Source organism: Microcebus murinus, chromosome 2, assembly GCF_040939455.1.
Source record: "Microcebus murinus isolate Inina chromosome 2, M.murinus_Inina_mat1.0, whole genome shotgun sequence".
NCBI classification, from domain to species: Eukaryota; Metazoa; Chordata; class Mammalia; order Primates; family Cheirogaleidae; genus Microcebus; species Microcebus murinus.
In genome coordinates this window covers 69,430,579-69,451,647 of record NC_134105.1, presented here as the reverse complement: position 1 = coordinate 69,451,647, position 21,069 = coordinate 69,430,579, and the positions used below count along the sequence as shown (strand labels likewise).

Here is a 21,069-nt window from a genome sequence, read left to right as displayed (position 1 = left end):
GGATATGCCCATTTATACTCCTCCCTCAGTTCACCCTCAACAAAATCCCTATCTCTGCTCCTTCTCTATCCTGAAGTATTCTTTTTAATCTTTGTCATTCTCTATGTACCTCCTTGTTTTGACATTTCTTTGATTAGTAAAGTTGAACATTTATTTCAAATGTTTATTGACAATTTGTATATTTGTACATTATTACATGTTCTTCAGTCTATTTTGCTACCTAGAGGGTTTTTTCCTTAATTATTTATAAGAACTTTTAACTATTGTATGTTAGGGATAATTTTCCCCAGTTTATCATTTTTTCCTTTAATTTTGTTGATGGTGATGTTTTGCTGTGCTGAAGTTTTACTTTTTATATAACATAGCTACAAAACATTTTGGGGGGTTATGCTTAGGAGTAGAATTTTATATTCTATATTCACATAAGTTCTTTGTGCTATGGTAGTATTCTGAACCTCTCCTTTTTAGCAGTTATCACAATCATAATTATTAATTTTATGATTATTTTTCCAAATGGGTTAGCAATTTTCTCACAACTATTTGTTGAATAATTCACACACACACCCCAGACACTATATCCCTGTCTTCTTTTCTCCCATCTCCTTCCCTCATATCTCTCTGACTTGATAGCTTTACCATATTAAAAAATTCTTATAGATATTTGTATCTCTCTAAATTTCCTGATCTGTTTCTTTGTTTTATCTGTTCTTTTATCAGCATCACATATATAAATGATAGAACAAATCTTACTTTTTTATAAATTACCCTGACTATTCTCACACATTTACTTTTACAGCTGAGCTATACTATCATTTCATCAAGCCCTAAAAATCCCACTGAATTTGGTATTTTGAATAATTTGAAACAATTAACATCTTAAAATATTTAATCTTCCTATCAAAGAATATGGTATATCCCTTTATTCATTTCTGTTTAAATTTTCTTATTTTTTTCATATAGGACATAATGCTTTATTTGTTAAATTTATTTGTACTTTTTGTATTAATCTTTGCAGTTAGCTTGGATTTGGGAATGAATGATTTAAATATTTTTTTCTTGTTTCATAAGCTTTCGTCAGGAGTGATAAACCCAAACTATTCAGAGGACTGCAAATCAAGGTAAGGTGATTATAATGGAATGTCTTTTTTTTCCAACATTAATTTTTTTCTTTTTAAAATTCAAATATTCAAATAAATAATTTTCTTCATTAATATATATAAATATTAGATATCAATTTAAAATTTTAATTTTACCAAAAAGATGAATTTTTTTTAACTAAGACTTTTTTATAGTAGTTTTAGGTTTACAGAAAAACTGAGCTTCAGAGTATTCTGTGGCTCCCACCCCTGCCCTTACTTTCCTCTGTTACAACATCTTGCACTGGTATAGTACATTGGTTACGATTAATGAACCAATAATACATTATTATTAATTAAATTTTATAATTTGTATTAGTGTTCATTCTTTGTGTTGTATAGTTATAGGAGTTTTGCCAAATGCTTATGTATCCATCATTACATTATCATACAGAACAGTTTCACTGCCTTGAAAATCCCTTATGCTCCGTATGTTCATTCATCTCCCTCTCCCTCTTCCCCAGCCCCTGGCATCCACTGGTGTTTTTACTGTCTCTGTTAAGAATTTTGCTTTTTCCAGAATGTCATATAGTTAGAGTCATAGAATATGTAGCCTTTTCAGAATGGCTTCTTTTGCTTAGCAATATGCATTTGAAGTTCTTCAGTGTCTTTTCTATAACTCAATAGTTCATGTCTTTTTATTGCTGAATAATATTCTGTTGTACCACAGTTTGTTTCTCCATTCACCTGTGGAAGGACATCTTGGTTGCTTCCAGTTTTTGGCAATTAGAAGTAAAGCTACTATAAATATTTTTGTATAATTTCTGTGTTCACATACATTTTCAACTCATTTAGGTAAATAACCTAGGAGCACAATTGCTGGATCATATAGTTAAGATTTTTTAACTGTGTAAAAAAATTGCAAAATTATTTTGCAAAGTGGCTGCATCACATTACATTTGTACTAGCAATAAATGAGAGTTCCTATTGCTGGACATCCTCACCAACCTTAGGTATTGTCACTGTTTTGAATTTTAGCCATCCTATTAATAATAAGTATGTAGTGGTATCTCATTGTGTTTTAATTTGCAATTCCCTAATGATACATGATTTGAGCATCTTTTCATGTGTTTATTGGCCATCTGTATATCTTGGCAAGATGTCTGTCAGATCTTTTCCCTTTTTCTAATTGTAAAAAAAAAAAAACAGTAGCATTAATTTTACTATCTTAACCATTTTTAAGTATACGCTTCAGTACTGTTAAGTATTTCACATTGTTGTGCAACAGATCTCTATAACTTTTTCTTCTTGCAAAACTGAAACTCTACACCCATGAGACACTAATTCGGCCTTCCCCCTCCACTCCCCACAGCTGCCCTTGGCAACCACCTTTCTACTTCTGTTTCTGTAGTTTTGACTACTTTAGATACTTCATGTAAGTGGAATCACATAGTATTTGTCCTTTTGTGACTGGCTTATTTTACTTAGTATAATGTCCTCAAGATTCAGCCATGTTTTAGCATGTGACAAGATTTCTTTCCTTTTTAAGGCTGTATAATATTCCATTTTATGTATATACCACATTTTCTTTATCCATTCATCATCCATCAGTAAATATTTGCGTTGCTTCCACTGCTTAGCTAATCTGAATAATGCTATTATGAGCATAGGCATGCAAATATCTCTTCAAGTCCCTGTTCTTCATTCTTCTGAGTGTATAGATACCCAGAAATGGAATTGCTATATCCATATGGTAATGCTATTTTTAATTTTTTGAGGATCTCCTTACTGTTTCCATAATAACCACCCCATTTTACACTCCTACCACCCGTGCACAAGGGTTCCAGTTTCTCCACATCCTTGCCAACACTTGTTATTTTCTATTTTATGATAGTGGTCATCCTAATGGGTGTGAGGTGCTAGCTCATTATGGCTTTGATTTGCATTTCTCTTATAATTTTGAACATTTTTCATATGCTTGTTGGCCATTTGTATATCTTCTTTGGAGCATTGTCTATTGAAGTCCTTTGCCCATTTTTTAATTGGGTTGTTTTTTTGTTGTTGACTTGTAGGAGTTCTGTATATTCCGGATGTTAACCCTTTATCAGATATATGATTTGCAAATATTTTCTCCCCTTCTCTAAGTTGTCTTTTCACTTTGTTCATTGTTTCCTTTGATGCACAGTTTTTTAGTTTGATGTGGTCCTATTTGCCTATTTTTGCTTTTTTGCCTGCTTTTATTGACCTTATTTTTTTATTGCTGAGCTTTAATAGTTAAGTCCTTGATCAGATATATGTCTTGCAATTGGTCATGGTGTATAATTCCCTTTACACATTGTAGGATTTGATTTGCTAATATTTTTTGTTGAAGATTTTTATAACTGTTCTATTTTTTTATTTCCTTTTTTTGGATTAAAACAAGTTTTTCAATAACTAATCAAAAATTTTCAAACAATTTATGAAGTAATCTGACCAAAAATGTTTTTAAGTAGTAATGTTGTTATTGATTCATTAGCTCAGAGGCCCTGTCTTTCTAAACTCCACACATGGGTTAGGAATATACTAAGTGCTAATAATCACATCAGAGCTTGTCTCCATCTCTGGAGTTCATAGCCCCAGAGGACCTAGAAAAACTGCATAATTACTGAACGAACTTCTTAGAGCTCCCTTCATCATCACTGCTACATTTTTAGTTATCTGGTTCTCCTGAATTTAAAATTGAAGGTTTGATCTCTTAACAAATGGGTTCATGTTATCACATTTACCCAGAGATAGAATTTATTGGAGCTCTTTGGAAAAATGTTGGGCCCCCAATTAAAGGGGCTGAGGTTTGGGGAACTCTGCCCAATTCTAAACTGATTATAGCAAACTCGTTAGATGTGTTAAGGAAAATTTATGATCCATTTATATGACTCTGTGTCTTATCATTTATATGCACAACCTTTTTCAAAACATTGCTCTTATACCATCATCTTCTCTCATTAATTATTTTGAACTGGTCTGCCTACATTGGATTTAAATCTCATTTGAGTTTGAGCATATCATGTATACCAATAAATATTTGTTATATTCAATGATAAGCTCACATCCCAGATAAACTCTCTTGATACCAACAGGTATTTTTCTCTGTAGAAGTAAATTAATTTCTTAAATTCTCATTTTTTATGAAATCCCATTAAATTCTTTCCTGAAAGACTTCCTTTAAGACCTGTTGATTGTGATGTTATGTCTAAAAGCTTTTGTTTTTTATTACTGTTAGATTTAATTAAGCTGGATTGAATTGTTTTGATCTTGGTTGAGGCTAAGAAGACTCTAAGAAGAAAATAATAATGATGTCCCTCTTTTTTGTAGTATGTTCGTGGTTCAGACCCTGTATTAAAGCTTTTGGACGACAATGGGAACATTGCTGAAGAGCTAAGCATCCTCAAGTGGAACACAGACAGTGTAGAAGAATTCTTGAGTGAAAAGTTGGAACGCATATAAATCTTGCTTAAATTTTGTCCTTTTTGTTACCTTATCAAATAAAATATTATAGCACTTAGAAAATAATTTAGTTTTGCACGCTTCCATTGATCAACCTTTAACTATGAGGCATTAAACATCTAATTAGATCTTGAAGTGGCAGCACAGCCCATGATATCTAAGGAGTTGGCAAGCTTAACAAAACCCATTTTTTATAAATTTCCATCCTCCTGCATTTGTTGATACCGCTAACGAAATGCTTTGTAACAGACTTGTGGTTAATTATGCAAATGATAGCTTCTGATAATTGGTCCAGTTTTACAAATAACAGATTTTTAAATTAGGGAGGTTAGTAAGACAGATGATTACTATGCTTCATGCGCTGTGTGCTCTTTGAAAGTAATGACAGAAAACTACAAAGCAAATAATATACAGATTGCCTGCTTCTCAAAGTCTGTCATATTTTTTTATTGCCCAGCTTTCTTTTTAATAGAAATGTTATATATAGTTTATAATGAATGCACTGCATAAACTTTTGTAGCTTCATTATTGTGAAACAGATTCAAGATTTACAGTAAGAGTGAAACATTCACAAAGATTTGCATTAATGAAGACTACACAGAAAACCTTTCGAAGGATTTGTGTGGATCTGATATTTGGCAAATTTTTGAGTTTTATGTTCTTACAGAAAAGTTCATTTTAAAATGATCATTTGTAATACCAAAATAGAAATAAAAAGTTTAAAAAATATATCTGAATTTGAAATTCTTCTGGTTTGTCTTTTCATGCTTAAAAATCATAAATTTCTCAATGTATTCTTACTTTCTTTTCATAAAGCTTTTTTCAGCCAAAATGTAAAGATGGCTATACTGTTTAAAACTTATCATAACTTGTTGGTAATATTGCTTTATATTTGTCTGATTTTATTTTTCAGGGTTCTTTCATTTATGAATACATTTTCATTGGTATCTAATTATATAGGGAGTATCTCTTTTAATAATATAGAATTTTTGATATTAAAAATTATGATTTTTCTTTACTGTCTAGTCAAAGTAAGTTCTTCATAGGAGATGATTCACTAAGACCAGCATTCATCCAAATGACTCCTATGTCATTTAAACCTCTTACTAACCCATCAAATTGGTCTAATATCCTACTATGTCAACTTTATCTCAGAATAAATTCTTATAATCTAGAAACTTTCCTAATCATTGATTTTGAATTAATTACTATCTTAATGAAGAATATTTGGATATCTATAAAGGCAATTCTGTCAGATAATGTTTATAAAATATTTATTTTTAATAGAGATCAGTTACTAATCTGTAACAGTTTGTGTTATATATTTTTATATATTGTGTTATAGATATTTAAAATTATAAAGTCTACTTTAAAGCTAACGAGAATGAATATAAACCCTGGCTAATTTGGCTAATCAAAACAAAAGAAATCCTGTCAGACAGATTATGGTCTACTTTTGATCATCCATAGCAATGGAGAGTGCCATCATTTTGATAGTGCAATGCCCTGGTTAAATGTGCCACTAATCTCTAATGATGATTACTACTTCAGAACAAGAGGAAGATTAAGCCTATTATGGACAAACAGTGGAAAAAACAGCATGATAGTAGTTGACACTACATGTAAAAGAATAGTGGGATTGAAGAATGAAACTTCAAAACATATGGGATTGGCATAGAGATCTAATTGGACTGGTGTCTAGGTAGGAAGAGCATCTGGCATTGGTAATTTTTTTTAAAAGTGAAGAGAAGCCTAAGAAGTCTATTGTGTTTAAGTTATTATGAGAGATCAAAGAGATTGAAGAACCCCACAGTATCTTAGAGCTTCCAAGTTCTCAAGTTGATGAATAAAAGGGGATCTTCCAAGCCCCACTGTTTTAATTGAGAGATTCAAGTTAATCAGCCAATTCCAACTGTTTTTCACCAATTATAATCAAAGAACAGCTTTTTAAAGAAACAAAACTGCTGATTACCAATAAAGGGGTATAAATACTGATCCAGAAAGTACCGTTTTGTAGCCAAATCCTGACATTTGATTAAGCTTATTCAAATTCACAAACATGGATATATAAGAGTTTGGCAAAAGCCTCTTTATAGGAGCTATGAAGCAAGAACTGACGTTTCTTGTTTTAAGAGGATTTGAGGCTAGAAAGCCATTCTAAATGAAATTAATAAAATGCAGAAAATATTAATACTTTTGAAAGCAAAATACTTCAAAACTTTGGAAATTAAAATTGGCAGTAGCAAATACGTGAAAACGTGTACTAATACATGGGAAGTTAGGGGTATAGATTCTAGATATGACCACAGATGAGTATTTCTTTTACTTGAAAATTGCCTTTTAATTATATCCTAATGGTGACAGAGGACTCTTGGGAGGAGAGGGCCTGTATTTGTGATAAATTCAAAATAGATTTTTGTTGATGAAATGTGACCTTTTTGCCTTTGAACTGGCCCTTGGCCCAGTAATTGGTAGCATGAAACATGGTTACCTAGAAATAACGAAGGGATAAAACTAAGGATAATTGTATGAAACCTATAAAACTAGATTTTTCCTGTTAGCTACTCCTGAAACATATATCCCAAATACTGTTATTTTATCTGTCTAGCAATATGAAGGGATTGAAGTTTAGACCTTGAAATTCAAAACCTTTTAAAAGACCATTTTGGCAGAAAAACTACATTTTATCTTCATTTTTCACAGATTTCCTTTATGAATTTACCTAATTGCTAAAATTTATTTGTAACCTCATCATATTCACAGCACTTTCATAGTCACGATATGCACAGAGCATCAAAAAAATTTAAGTTGCCCAATGTACATGTTCCCCCAACTGAAGTTGAACAAAGTGACACTGCCTTGTTTCAACCCTCATACCATAAACAAGTATCCCTGTATTTAGTGCCACATTTTTTGCATTTTTGTGCTTTTTGTTGGTGGTTTTGCTGTTTAAAATGCCCCCACCTAAGTGTAGTATTGAAGTGCTATTTAGTATTGAATACAAGAAGGCTGTAATGCATGTTATGGAAAAATTACATGTTTTAGATAAGATTTGTTCAGGCATGAGTTACAGTTCTGTTGACCATGAGTTCATTGTTAATAAATGAACAGTATGTATTAAATGAGATATCTTCAAATAAACATATAATACAAAGTTACGGGTTGATGGGAATGTGACCAGATGTTCACAGGAACAATGAATGGTTCGGCATTGGCTAATTCAGTGCTTGCAGCAACTTTATTAAACATAACTACCATGAATAACAAGAATCAACTGTAACTTTTTAAAACATTTTTATTGTGATATAATTCACATATCATAAAATTCACCCATTTAGAATATGTAAGTCAGTGATTATTTTAGTGCAGATTGAATATCCTTTATCCAAAGTGCTCAGGACCAAAAGTGTTTCAGATTTCAGATTTTGGTATATTTACATTACCAGTTGAGCATCCCTGGTCTAAAATACTGCAATGAACATTTCCTCTGAGATGTCAGTGCTCAAAAAGTTTCAGGTTTTGAAGCAGGTTTCAGGTTTTCAGATTAAAAATGCTCAACCTGTATGTTCACAGAGTTGTACAACCATTACCACAATTTAAATTTAGAACATTTTGTCACCCCAAAAAGAAACACCTATACCCATTAGTGGTCACTCTCCACACATACTCCTCCAGCCCTAGGCAACCACTGATCTGCTTTCTGTCTATGGATTTCTCTATTGTGGACATGTCTTATAAATGATATTACATATCATAGCCTTTTGTTTGGCATCTTTCACTTAGCATATCTTCAAGTTTCAACTGTATTATGGCACATATTTCATTCCTTTGTATAGTTGAATAACATTCCTTTGTATGGATATACCACATTTTATCCATTATCTGGCGGGCATATGGGTTTCCATTTTTTGGCTATTATGAATAATGCATCTGTACACTTTCATGTACAAGTTTTTGTGTGCAAATGCTTTCATTTCTCTTACATATATACCTAGGAGTGGAATTACTAAGTCACATGCTTTGTTCAACTTTTTGAGGAACTGCCAAAGTGGGTACACCATTTTGTATTCCTATCAGCTGTCTGGGGCTCCAATTTCTGCACATCCTGGAGTTTCTTGATCTCTCCTGAAGAGAATACTCAATTATTTTACAGTCTTACCATAACCCATTTAGATATTAAACACTTTGCCCTCTATTAAATGATCTTTAGACTGCTATTCTTTAATTCTTGAATGGTATTTTTAATTCTCTCAATTTTACCTGCCTCCTCTTCTACCTTCTGTCATTTTACTGGATGTTAACTCATTTTCCTCTTTCCCAGACTTCAGTCATGAAAAAAAGAAAAATCCTATGATGTCCTCCAATCTGGTAGAGGTCACATTCCAGTGGGAGTGGCAATGACCATTGAACAACTGAACTCACAAATATACACTTAGAATTATGGTAAAAGCAATTTAAGAAAATGTTACTAAGAATTACAAAGGAGGCATATATGAATTTAAGGGTGTCTGAGGATGTGACCTTTAAACTGAGGCCTAAAAGATGAGTAGAAGCTATCTAGGAAAAGAGTGAATTAAAATGCCTTCTTGTCAGGGAAGAACATGTGCAATGACCCTGACAGGAGAAAGTCTAGCACTTCCACATACCTGGAAGAAGGCTGTGTCAAACCTAGTGAGTCAGGGGGAAGACTTGAAAATGAAGCTGGGAGGTTAGGCATAAAATACAGTGCCATCTTAAGAATTCTAAGTTACTTGTAGAATAAAACCAGAAAAGGAAAAAACCTTGCACAGAAGGATGACAAAATCCAACGAGATCAACTCTAAAGTTCACGAACAATCAGCAAATAATTATGTCTGTGTAAACACTTTAGTGTTTTAGTGCTTTAATTAATGACAAACTCTTCAAGAGCCTTCTAGTATATAATTTGCTTTTTAAAACTCATCAACTTGCTTTGAGAAAAAAAAAGACAAGCCTAAGCATAAATGTTAAATTTTTTTGAGATTCCAATATTCATTTGAATATACATAAAGGATTCTTAGAATATTCACTAGTTACACGAACTAATGGGAAGTGCCTACTTCGGCACTCCTCCTTCCCTATCTCTGACCTGGGTGCTAACCTCAATTCTGCCTTTTTTATGAAAAAGATCATGGAGCTCCAGCCTTGGAAACATTTGACTCAGTATCTCAGGCAGTCTTTCTGTCCCCAACCCCATTGTAACTAATACCTAAAGTTCTTGGGGCTGGTTTTACCACCTATATCCTGACTTTTAATGTAAGTCTCTGGTTCCTGTTGCCTGATCTCCCAGATCATGAATGCCCATGTGATCATTCCAGATTTTGAAATCTATTCCACTGGCTTAAATTGTGTTTCCATTTTTTCCTTCTTGACTTGAACGTCTAGATACCTACCTATTACCCAAAGTCTCTGATCTGATACCTACATTTTTCTACCTAACCTTATCCTATGAACAATGACTACCTTATCAACTTTAAATCCACATATCTTCTCTCTTCATTTTAGCTCAATATAGAACTCTCCAGTTCTTCCCTATGTGGAATGAAATCCCCTTTTCCAGCTCTACTGCCTGCCTATCCACTCAGTGTCAGGTAGATCTCACCCCCACAAGCACAGCCCAGAGCCTAGCCAACCCTCCTTTAGTCTAGTTTCTATTGCTTCATAAAAAACGACCCCTAAAGTTAAAGTTTTAAAACACCAATTATTTCTTTTGCTCACATATCTAATCTGGGCAGGGCTTAGTGAGGACAGCTAATCTCTGGGCTACACCTCCATTGTCAGGTGGAGCAGTTGAAGATCTTAAGAACAAGATTTCCCAAAGCAGAAGGAATTCTGCCTCAAGGACGCAACATAGAAACCCTGCCTGTGTTTCCAGCCTACTGGCCTTTCCTGCAGATTCAGACTCAAGACTACAACATCAACTCCTACCTGCATTTCCAGCGTCCTGAACTGTACTACAGATTTCAGACTTCTCCGTCCCGACAATTACACAAGCCAATTCTTTAAAATAGAAAAAAAAAAAAAAAAATTCCTTAAAATTAACATTGATATATAGAGAAAAAGATTCTATGGATTTTGTTTCTGTAGAGAACACAAACTAATTCACCTTTTGTAAGATTCTGTGCGTTAATGATTTACTTTGATTTATAAAGATTTGCAAGGAAAAGGTCAACATAAATCTAGATTACTATAGGCTCTATACAACCTATGCTCAGAGATTGTGAAATTGAACAGAATTTTGACAGACTCCTCCTCATAGCCACTTAACCAAAGGGCCTTTGCCAACATGGTGGTGGTTTCCTCATTAACAGTAACATATGGGATTGTGTTTATGTTTAGATGTACATAGGATATACCATGAAAGCTGATTAAATGATTCACTCAACACTGTTTATAAGAAAAGACTTAACAAATGTAAAAAAACAAAAACAGTCATCTTTTGAGTGTAAACAGTGATGTTGATTAGTTCAGAAGTTTCTGAAAGGCAGAACAATACTGGGAAAAATATGTTTTATAATTGATTCACAAACAGAAGTGAAAAAGTTACTGGGTAATAAACTAGCATCGCTCTGGAAGAAATACCTCTTGCCAAATTAATGTAATCTCTTTTGACAGAGTTATTGGTCTGTTAGAATGGGAGGAAGTGATGGATGTAATCTGTCCTCCATGTAGCCAGGTATTTTATCCTATTTGACATTACCTAGTTATTCCCAAACTACAAAAAACATGATTGAACATCTCAGTTCTTAAGTGGGTGCATTTGAGAATGCTAAAGGATTTGTTCTCAGTTATTTTCAATAGATCACTATCAACATAGAGCAAAGTAAGTGGCATCTTCAGGTTTACATTATGATCTGTTACTAGAATCATGGTATTTGGCAGTGAGTAGCCAAGATGGAGAGAAAAGGGTGCCAACAATTGGGAATTCTCCTACTTCCTGTCATTCTTTCCATTGACATTTGACTTTTATTGTTTCCCCTTCCTGTGACTTCTGGAATAGCTTATAAACTTGCTTCTATGTCTTATACTTCATGGTGCCTGTCATCTATAAGGTAGTCCCTCTCCCCTCCCTGTTAAGTAGTTGGCATTATGCTGATTTGTCTCGTGACCACTGGGTACACTAGAGATTTGTCTCCTCAACTCTTCTGTGCTCTTGTCCTGAGGAAGCCCTCTAAGATTTCTAAAACTTTGAGTCAAAAGATTTCTTTGAATTTTGACCTTTTCATCCCTTCTTCCACTGCCATGAGTTAGCAGTTGGCATTAGAGTCTGTCACACATTAAGATCACACTCACCCATACTTTCTGAACAAATAAATTAGAAAGCAATGACATTTTTAAGGGATTCTTTATTTAGTGATACATCACATCTTTACAAGCCAAAATTTAATGTGTTTAAATTATGGCCTAATTTACAAAAGTTTAGTTTAACAGACAACTTTTTGGGAGGAACTTATCAATGCATGTTAAGAAGCTTGGACTTTACCCTATAGGTCGATGGGTCTCAAAATTTAGAGTATATTAGAATTCTCTTTGTAAGTTACTAAAAAATACAGAGTCTAAGACCCTAGTCCCAGAGCTTCTGGTTCAGTAGGTCTGAGTTGGACACAGTAATCTGCATTTCTTCAAGCACCAAAGATAATTGTGATACAGAAAGTCCTGAGGCCACACTTTGAAAAACTCTGGTGTAGGAAGAGAGCTACTGAAGGCTGTTAACCAAATGTTTAGCATTGTGGCATGTTCAGATATGGCTTGTTGTTGTTGTTGTTGTTAGACATGGAGTCTCATTCTCAATATGTATTATGAATAGGTTTTGCTGCAGGTGAATTGAAGAAAGACCAGTTTGGAGGCTATTGCAGTAGCCCAAGAAAGCAAAGATGGGGATGGGGCAAAGTATTAGTAAGGACTGAATGGATAATACAGATATGAAAATATATTGTGGGTCCCAAATTAAAATGCCTATAGATGGGAGCCAGTCAGGTAACATAAATGAATGCAGAGACTCAGGAAAAGATTGTAAATCACAACAGATGTACAGTGCATGTACCATATAAGGACAGCTGCTTCTCTATTCCAGCTGATCTCGGCTGTGCCAGAGTCTGGGCCTAATGTTACCAAATACTCTAGTTTCTCAAGAGAATCCGGAAATTGAGATGTAAAATGTGAAACATCATCGTTTTTAAATAGTAGCAACAAATTTAAATTCTTCCCAACCTTAGTGTAAGCCAAATGTGATTTTAGGCCCACAGACCACCAATTTGCAACCTCTTTTTTTGATTAAGAGGAGAAAAAGAACATACATCATGGGTAACTTGCCTGACTCATGGATTCTCAGACTTAGAATTCAGGGCAAACAGCCAATGAAGTAGAAAATGAAGACATCCATCTTGAATTTGAGTTTAAGAAGCATTTGATGTCCATGACCTGGGTAGTGTGGCATCTGGTTGGTGGTACCCATCTCATATCAGCCAGGGACAAAGTAACCCCTTGTTTATCCGAGGTTGGCTTTTGATCTGTTCTCATGCCTGGTTCATGCCTTGGCCATATGGATTGCTGGAGAAAAAAATTAGAAATCTATAAGATATGCAATGGTAGATGTTTAGATAGAAGTTGCTATATATGTCTGAAGCTCAGAAGAAAGGTCTGAGAGAGGGAGAGGGAAAAAGAGGTTTGGAAGTCCTTAGCAAATATGCTAGTACAATGCAATTCACCATGCATGCATTTAACCTGTAGAAATTCAGTCAAACACGTTGGGCACAATAGAGAAAGAGAGAAAATTTAGATAGAATGGTTTCTCCACTCAACATAGGCACCAAAGTAAGTTTGAGATGGAAAATGTGTCTTCCACCATTTTGTCTCAGTTCCCACATTGCTAACAAGTAAGCACTTTGTTCTACTATGTCTAATTCTAGGTGCTTTTCTAAGGGATTTTCAAGGGTAAATTTCATTATATGCTACATTTTTGCCTTACACACTAATTTTAGAGTCTCCCATCCAATATCCAAGTCCTCTTTATTAAAACCATAAGAAAGGATGAGATCATCCTGGAAAAGAATGTAATGAAAAGAGCAGTGCAGCAGTGGATCCAAGAGAATATTGATGTCTGAGAAGGAAAACAGAAGCTAGTGGAAAAGAAAGGAAGCAAAAGGCTATGAAGAGGCCCAAGAGAATATTATGGGTACGAAGGCATTGGTCCTTCATGTGACATGCAGAAGAAAGTTCCAATAGAATAAGGACTAATATGTCCATTTAATTTTGCAATTAGAAGGTCATGCTGACCTTAACAGGAACCCTTTCAAACTGCCTTGGTTAGTTTGCTAGGGCTGCTATAATAAAGTACCACAGACTGCGTGGCTTAACACATTGACTGCCATATGAGTTGTATTTAACTGATGCTCGTTTTGAGCCCAGAGCCTTGTGAAGCAAAACCCTGCAGTTGGTTCATGAAAATCTTACTTGTTGAGGTTCTTACTGTTACAGTTAATATTGACAATTTAATTCTAAAAACATGGATTGCATTGCATATAACTCACGCACAGAAAACAATAAAAATAACACATTAGAAAGGATCTTTTTGTTTAAATAAAACACTATGGCCCCAAGGGAAAAAAAATTTCTAGTGTGGCAATGTGTTAAACAACAGAAATTTGCATTCTCACAGTTCTGGATGCTAGAGGTCAGAGGTCAAGGTGTTAGCAGGGCTGATTTCTTCTGAGGCCTTTCTCCTTGGCCTGTAGATAACTGTCCCCCCTGTGTCTTCACATGGCCTTATATGGTCTTTGCTCTGTGTGTGTATCTGTGTCCTAATCTCATTTTCTTGTAAGGCAACAGTCATACTGGATTAGGACTTCAACATATGAATTTGGGATTGGGGTCAGGGGGGACATAGTTCAGCCCACAGCACTGCCAGAAACTGGATTTTGGGGAGGTGAAGTGAGTTGGAGAGAAACGGGAAGGTGGGAAGTAGAGACAACTGTTGGGAGAAATTTGAATAAGATGGGGAAAAGCTACATTGGATTTGAGAATCAAAGGAAGATTTTAGCCTGAGAGAAACTTGAGTATGTTTACAAACTGAGGGAAAGATGAAGTAGGAGAAATAAAAGTAAGAGGGAGAAGCGAGGGTCAAACACTTAAGTGGAGAGGCTAGGCTTCAGACAGAGGGAGGGAGCCCGGAGGAAAGGGATGAGGGTGGACAAGAGTGTGACAGCGGTGGGAGGGTAACAAAGGTGAAGGACACGGGGCACAAGGCCATTCATCAGGATTTGAGAAAGCAGACCGGGGTGAGTGATAGATCTGTAGAGAAGGTTTGGAATAGTTGCTGAGGAAAGCAGGAGAGGGAGTAGACAGAGGACAAATCTCGAGACGCACTGATCTTCCTGTTTGGATTCTAACCCTGGATCTTCACTGATTTATTCTGTGCCTTTGGTTAAATTACCTAATTGTTCTTTTTTTTTTTTTTTTTTTTATGAGACAGAGTCTTGCTTTGTTGCCCAGGCTAGAGTGAGTGCTGTGGCGTCAGCCTAGCTCACAGCAACCTCAAACTCCTGGGCTCAAGCAATCCTCCTGCCTCAACTTCCCGAGTAGCTGGGACTACAGGCATGTGCCACCATGCCTGGCTAATTTTTTCTATATATATTAGTTGGCCAATTAATTTCTTTCTGTTTATAGTAGAGATGGGATCTCACTCTTGCTCAGGCTGGTTTCGAACTCCTGACCTCAAGCAATCCTCCCACCTTGGCCTCCCAGAGTTCTAGGATTACAGGCATGAGCCACCACGCCTGGCCCTAATTGTTCTTTTTCATGTTATTCTCCTATGTGAAATAGGGTTAAAAATAGCTGCTATGAACACACCACATTATCGTGAACATTAAAAAAGGAAATGGTTTAATTTTTAGGGACATTATTAATAGCATTCTGCTTCTTGCATTACCCAATGCTAGCATCCTGGGTTAGCAAACTAGTTCTAACTTTCTTCTCATTTGTCTTTATTCAGGCTTCCCCTGGGCCATTTTTCAAAGGTTCAGTGGTCTGACTCTGTAGATTTGATGATGCCATTCCATTTCCCATTCATAAGTTAAGCCAGGAGGTATTCACCTTGCTCATTTAGTCTTAACTATTTTCAGAACATTCCAAATAAAGCTTGTTTTTTTCTCAAAGAAAATAAAACATATACATACCAACACATTTTCAAAGTACAATAGGCACAGAACAGACATATTTCTGTCAGGAACAATCTCTGCTCTGCTCAAATCTGGTTTGCAGGATTGTAAATTGAGGCCAGCCTTTGCTTCTTACCCTATAGGGGCAGTGAGTCAGGATTTCCTAAAATTAAGCAATCATGTAAAATGCATTAGCAGCTTCTAGAACACCTCAAGCCTCCTTTGCCAAGAAATTAACATGTTTTCTACTTGGCATCTCTCTCGTATTTCCCAGTGACCTTAGTTAAGGTCCTTCCATTAGCTTCAGAGTCAGTATGATAATGGAGCTAAGATTCATCACTGAAAGTTTATTTTTTCTGGAAACGTACAAGTCTTGTGATGACTACTAGATATCAGCGGCAGGATTGGATTCCAAGTCTGAATTACAACTTTATAGCCAAAGCTACACTAGCTATTAGTCCTATTTCAACTCCTTGCATTGCTTAACCTAATTATAACCAGGTTTCTATCCCAAATTTACCACTGAAACTTTCATCATTGCTAATCCTTTGTTCTCACTCAATTTGAACTGTCTGTGCCAATTTCACCTCTATATTAAAATACTTTGTTTCCAAAACAGCATTTTTTTTCCTAGTTGTCTTCTACCTTTTTCATTGGTTCCTGCTCCTGGGCCTACCCAGAGATACTGCAGTTGTCCCTAGTGATGTCATTGCCCTTCTTTAATCTGTCAAGTGTCAGAAATGCACAAAGCAGCAGGGATAAGGCCAGCCAGGTCACATGAAAGTCAGATATAGTTAATAGGTAGTGGTGGGAACTCATACATACCCCACACAAAGATACCCACACAGTAAACCATCTTGGCCAAAAATCATCCCACGGGCTGAGCTGTATACCTCTTTAGTCGGTGATCCCCAACATTTTTGGCACCAGGGACCGGTTTCATGGAAGACAATTTTTCCACAGACCAGGGGGCAGGGGGAATGGTTTCAGGATGATTCAAGCACATTTATTGTGCAGTCAAACCTCTCTGCTAATGATAATCTGTATTTGCAGCTGCTCCCCAGCGCTAGTATCACCTCCCCAGCTCTCACAAGGAGCACATAAGCTAGATCCTTGCGCAGTTTACAGTAGGGTTCATGCTCCTATGAGAATCTAATGCTACTGCTGATCTGACAGGAGGTGGAGCTTACGTGGTGAAGCGCGTGATGGGGTGTGCCTGTAAACACAGATAAAGCTTCACTTACTTGCCCACCCCTCACCTCCTGCTGCACAGCCAGGTTCCTAACAGGCCACAGACCAGTATCAGTTCACAGCCCAGGGATTGGGGACCACAGTCTTTAGTGACAGAGCTGTTCTCAGGGGTCTTCCTCTCCAAGACTTTGAGGACAGGACACAGTTATAGGGTGTTTTGTGTAACAATTAAACTCTGCATAATAAAATAATAATCATTCCTGACTTTGAGTTCAGGGGCTTTGAATAAGTCACCAAACATGATTTACTTTTAATATGTAAAATAGGCTTCTCTATAGGCTCACTTATATTGTTTCTCAACAATGCAACATCTCAACATGATGCAAACAACATTGTACTAAGTGGTATCATTTTTATCTTAAAAGTTTTCGAAAGGGCCCTCTTCTGTTTCTCTAACTTAGAAGTGTCACCTCCATGCATCTTGAGGTCCTCTCTCATTCGTTACACCTACCCAGAACTCACTTGCACTGTTACACCTGACATTTCTGCAGAGCTCATAAGGGGACATCGTAGCTCATAAGAAAGGAAGAATTCACCTTCTTCATCCAGAAATCTTAGTTTTATGTTCTCCCTATACAGTGATGAAAGACTATTCTGGGTTTAGCAACTACCAATATATATTTGTTTAACATCCTTTCTCACTAAAGCTCAACTTCCTATGAGACAATTTGTTTCAGAGAAGAATCTGAATGAAAACCCAACATCTGAAGGTGTTTTCCTTGCACACTCAGAGTAGATATTTTAAAAAACAGTAGGAGAGTATTTTCTTGAAAAAGTTCTTGAAATAGTGCACAGCCTCCCACAGTAGTCTTCATGTCTGCTGAAGCTGCTATGAAGACACCAGAGGAATTTCTCTTGGGCAGACTAAAAAGATACCATTCTTCTCCATGGTGTGTTATCACCAGCTCAGCAGGGACAGTTCAGGTCAGCTCAAGAACCAACGCTGTTCATTTTGCAGGGTCCTAAACATGGGAAACAGTCCCTGCCCTAAGCTCTAAATATCTTTTCTTTTTTATATATTTTTTTATTTTACTTACTTTTTAAAAATTTTTTAAATTATTTTTTTACCTTATCATACAGGGTGTGGTCGAATCTCAGCTAAGCTCTAAATAAAAGAGGAACTAGGGTTAGGGTGAGCAGGTATCAGACAAAAACAGATACAAGAGGAAACACAAGCTGGAGTCCAGGCTTTCTACCACCCTCCCACATTCATGTTGCTCTCCATTCCTCCAATTCCCCCAACCTCAATCCCCTCTGCACACCACAGATAAATATACCATGCATTCGCACTAAGTCCTCCCCCGAAGCAGTCACATCATTTCCATCCATCGCCAGCTCATCAGCCTGCCCTTTCCCTCCAACTAGCCCCCAACAATTAATCTAAATAAACTCTGTCTCCTCATACGGGTGTTCCCTGCATGCCCCAGTGGACTGCAAGTGCCACAATGTTCCTCTCATTGAGGAATGAGTCCAGTCTCTGGCATGAAGTAAGTGCTTCATAAATGCCTGTTAAATTAAATGGAATACCCACTCACAGTGCCGGGTCTTTGTCCTGATACTTCTCTCCACCTGGAATATCTGTCCTCACTCTTCATTGCTCCGCGAAGCCTCCTCCAAATTCTCTAGGCCACATGAATCTCACTCTTCTAATGGGGACAACATTTCAAGTTTGCATTATATGATTTAGCTTATTATTGGACCCTACATTAATGATAGTCTTTCCATCTCCAGATAAAGATGCTATGACTGTTAAGTTCTTTGCTGCTGCTAGTACATTTGGTTGCTCAGTGAGCATTAAAACTCCTCATAAGTAGACATTTTAGATATAATATCTGAAACTTGCCAGCAGAAACTCCACTTAATGTTTTGAAGATCAGGATTACAGTGTTCAGCTTTCAAATAAATCAGCTTAATTCCAGGAAAGTCTGAGTAAGTGCAAGAAATTAGTCAGAAAGAATAGAACAAGCAGCGCTGATCCAAGGAACATGAGATCTTCCATATAGCAAAGTCATTTCCTAAGAAGGGTGATAAATTCCCTTGACAGGAACATTTGCGCCTGTCTTTTCTAAAGAGCCCATCCTTCCCCTCCACACGGCACACTCTTACCCTGTTTTTACGTGAACTGAATAAGAACCTTTCTACAGGGTTCTTAAATAGTTGAAGATGACAGCCTCTGGGATCATTTTGTCCTGCAGTAATTGAAGCGAGTATTTTGGTCTCTCAGTGGCCTGCTTACTCTAAAGCAAAGACCCAGGAGGATACTGGTTTCTCTTTTGTGACAAGAAGGTGATAAATGTCAGTTAAAATCCAACTTCTGTGGCAGTGACACGTGACCCCAAACAACTAGCAATGGACTTAGGAACAAAGGGGGATTTTCGCCCCTGAAGCTTTCATTTGATGACAGGATTGACCAATTTCTCTACCATTAGGCAATCTGTGACACACTAGATTAAGGCCATTTTATCAAATGAAAGCTTGTATCAGGACTCTTTCCAATGTAATTTTATGAATCTAATTCAAACTCGCCTAAACCAGGAAGGGAATTCAGTGGCAAACTTAGCTGAAAAGTCCCAAGGCTGTCTGGCTTTAGACAGGGCCTGGGCAGGAGTTGCAAGCTATAGTCCATTACCTGCTTTTGTAAGTAGAGTGTTATTGGCACAAAGCCATAATCATTCTGTAACTACTGTTTAGGGCCGTTTTCAATCTACAAGGGCAGAGTTGAATCCTTGCAAGAGAGACCTTATAGCTGACAAAACCAAAAATGTTTACTGTCTGTTTTTTTCCAGAAAAGGTTTGCCAGCTCCTGGTAGGGGCTCAGATGTGTCGTCAGTATTCTCTCCTCGTCTCAGGGCCATGATCTCTCTCTGAGATGGCTTCACTCTCGGGCTTCCTGTGCCTCCCTAGCAACTCTATGCTGATGTTCCTGCTAAGAATCACAGTTGAAAAGAGTTCTTCTTTTCTGGTAACTCTTGAACAAGCCCTTGAATTTACTCTTAACTGACAACTTGGGTGAGGTACCCATCCTGGATTGATGTGCTATGGCAAGGAGGATGGATTCATGCTGCTTGGGTGTGGTGTGGGGTTGGGTCAGCTGCACCCAAGCCACATGGATTGAGAAGAAAGCAGAGGTTCTCCAAGGGGAAGGATGCTAGGAAGGCAAAAACAACAAACATCTATTACAAATCTCCCTCTATCTCGTGATTGGTCCATTCTGGTCTTGGACATTTCTCAAGGCATGTCAATGAGAACTTTGTGTGATTTGGGAGACCCTTAAGGCAATTACTATTAATAATAACCAGATTTTTATGAGGTTCAGTGCCAGATGCTAGGCTAAGCACTTATTAAACATTATCTTATTTATCCTCCCAACAGTTCTATAAACTAGGCTATTTTTATTCCCAAGACTTTTTTGTTATTGTTGTTGTCTGGGCTGGAGTACAGTGGTGTCATCATAGCTCACTGCAATCTGCAACTCCTGGGTTCAAGCAATCCTCCTGCTTGAGCCTCCCAAGTAGCTGGTACTACAGGTGTGTGCCACCATCCCTAGCTAATTTTTTCTATTTTTTTAGTAGAGACAGGGCCTTGCTGTTACTTAGACTGGTCTCAAACTCCTGACCTCTAGTGATCTTCCCGCCTCAGCCTCTCAGAATGCTAAGATTATAGGCATGAGCCACCACACCCAGCCTCAACTAGGCATTTTTATTTCCATTTTACTAACGAGGTAACTAAGAATGAGAGGTTTAATAAAAACTTGTCCTAAATATCCTAGAGTCAGGATTGGAACCTGGATCCAACTCCAAACTTGAGCTATGCTGTCCTACCTCCCTAACTTAGTGGAGCCCGACATTTATTGGAACTTCCTACCACACACCTCAGGCCTGAATGATGCTTGAACACTGAACTGAGGACCAAGGGGTCTGAGTTCTAGTGAACAACTCTGCCACTAACTTACTGGGTGGCTTTTAACAAGTCACTTACTCAATTTTTGGAATCTCAACTTCCTCATCTATAAAATGAACAGATTAAACAGTAGTGATTTCAAATTGTGTTCTGTAGCACATAGGAAATTCCATAATAGTGCTTTA

General features: G+C 36.7%; 1 protein-coding gene and 1 non-coding gene across 3 annotated transcripts in view; both read left to right on the top strand.

The window, feature by feature from the left end:
- SELENOF (selenoprotein F) overlaps positions 1 to 5,303 on the top strand; it is a 44,937-nt gene extending 39,634 nt beyond the window's left edge. Inside the window, exons 4-5 of one of the 2 annotated variants that reach the window (XM_012747570.2) lie at positions 1,069 to 1,118; positions 4,428 to 5,303. In XM_012747570.2, coding sequence (XP_012603024.1) covers positions 1,069 to 1,118; positions 4,428 to 4,559 — 182 coding nt within the window. In that variant the 3' untranslated portion in view covers positions 4,560 to 5,303. The remainder of the gene's footprint in view (positions 1 to 1,068; positions 1,119 to 4,427) is intronic. The other variant, XM_075999751.1, reaches the window with a different exon arrangement.
- Positions 5,304 to 12,988: 7,685 nt separating this feature from the next.
- LOC142869870 (small nucleolar RNA SNORA48) lies at positions 12,989 to 13,123 on the top strand. Its single transcript, XR_012918420.1, has one exon. It is a non-coding gene; the product is annotated as a small nucleolar RNA SNORA48 (small nucleolar RNA).
- The last annotated feature ends 7,946 nt before the right edge of the window (positions 13,124 to 21,069 follow it).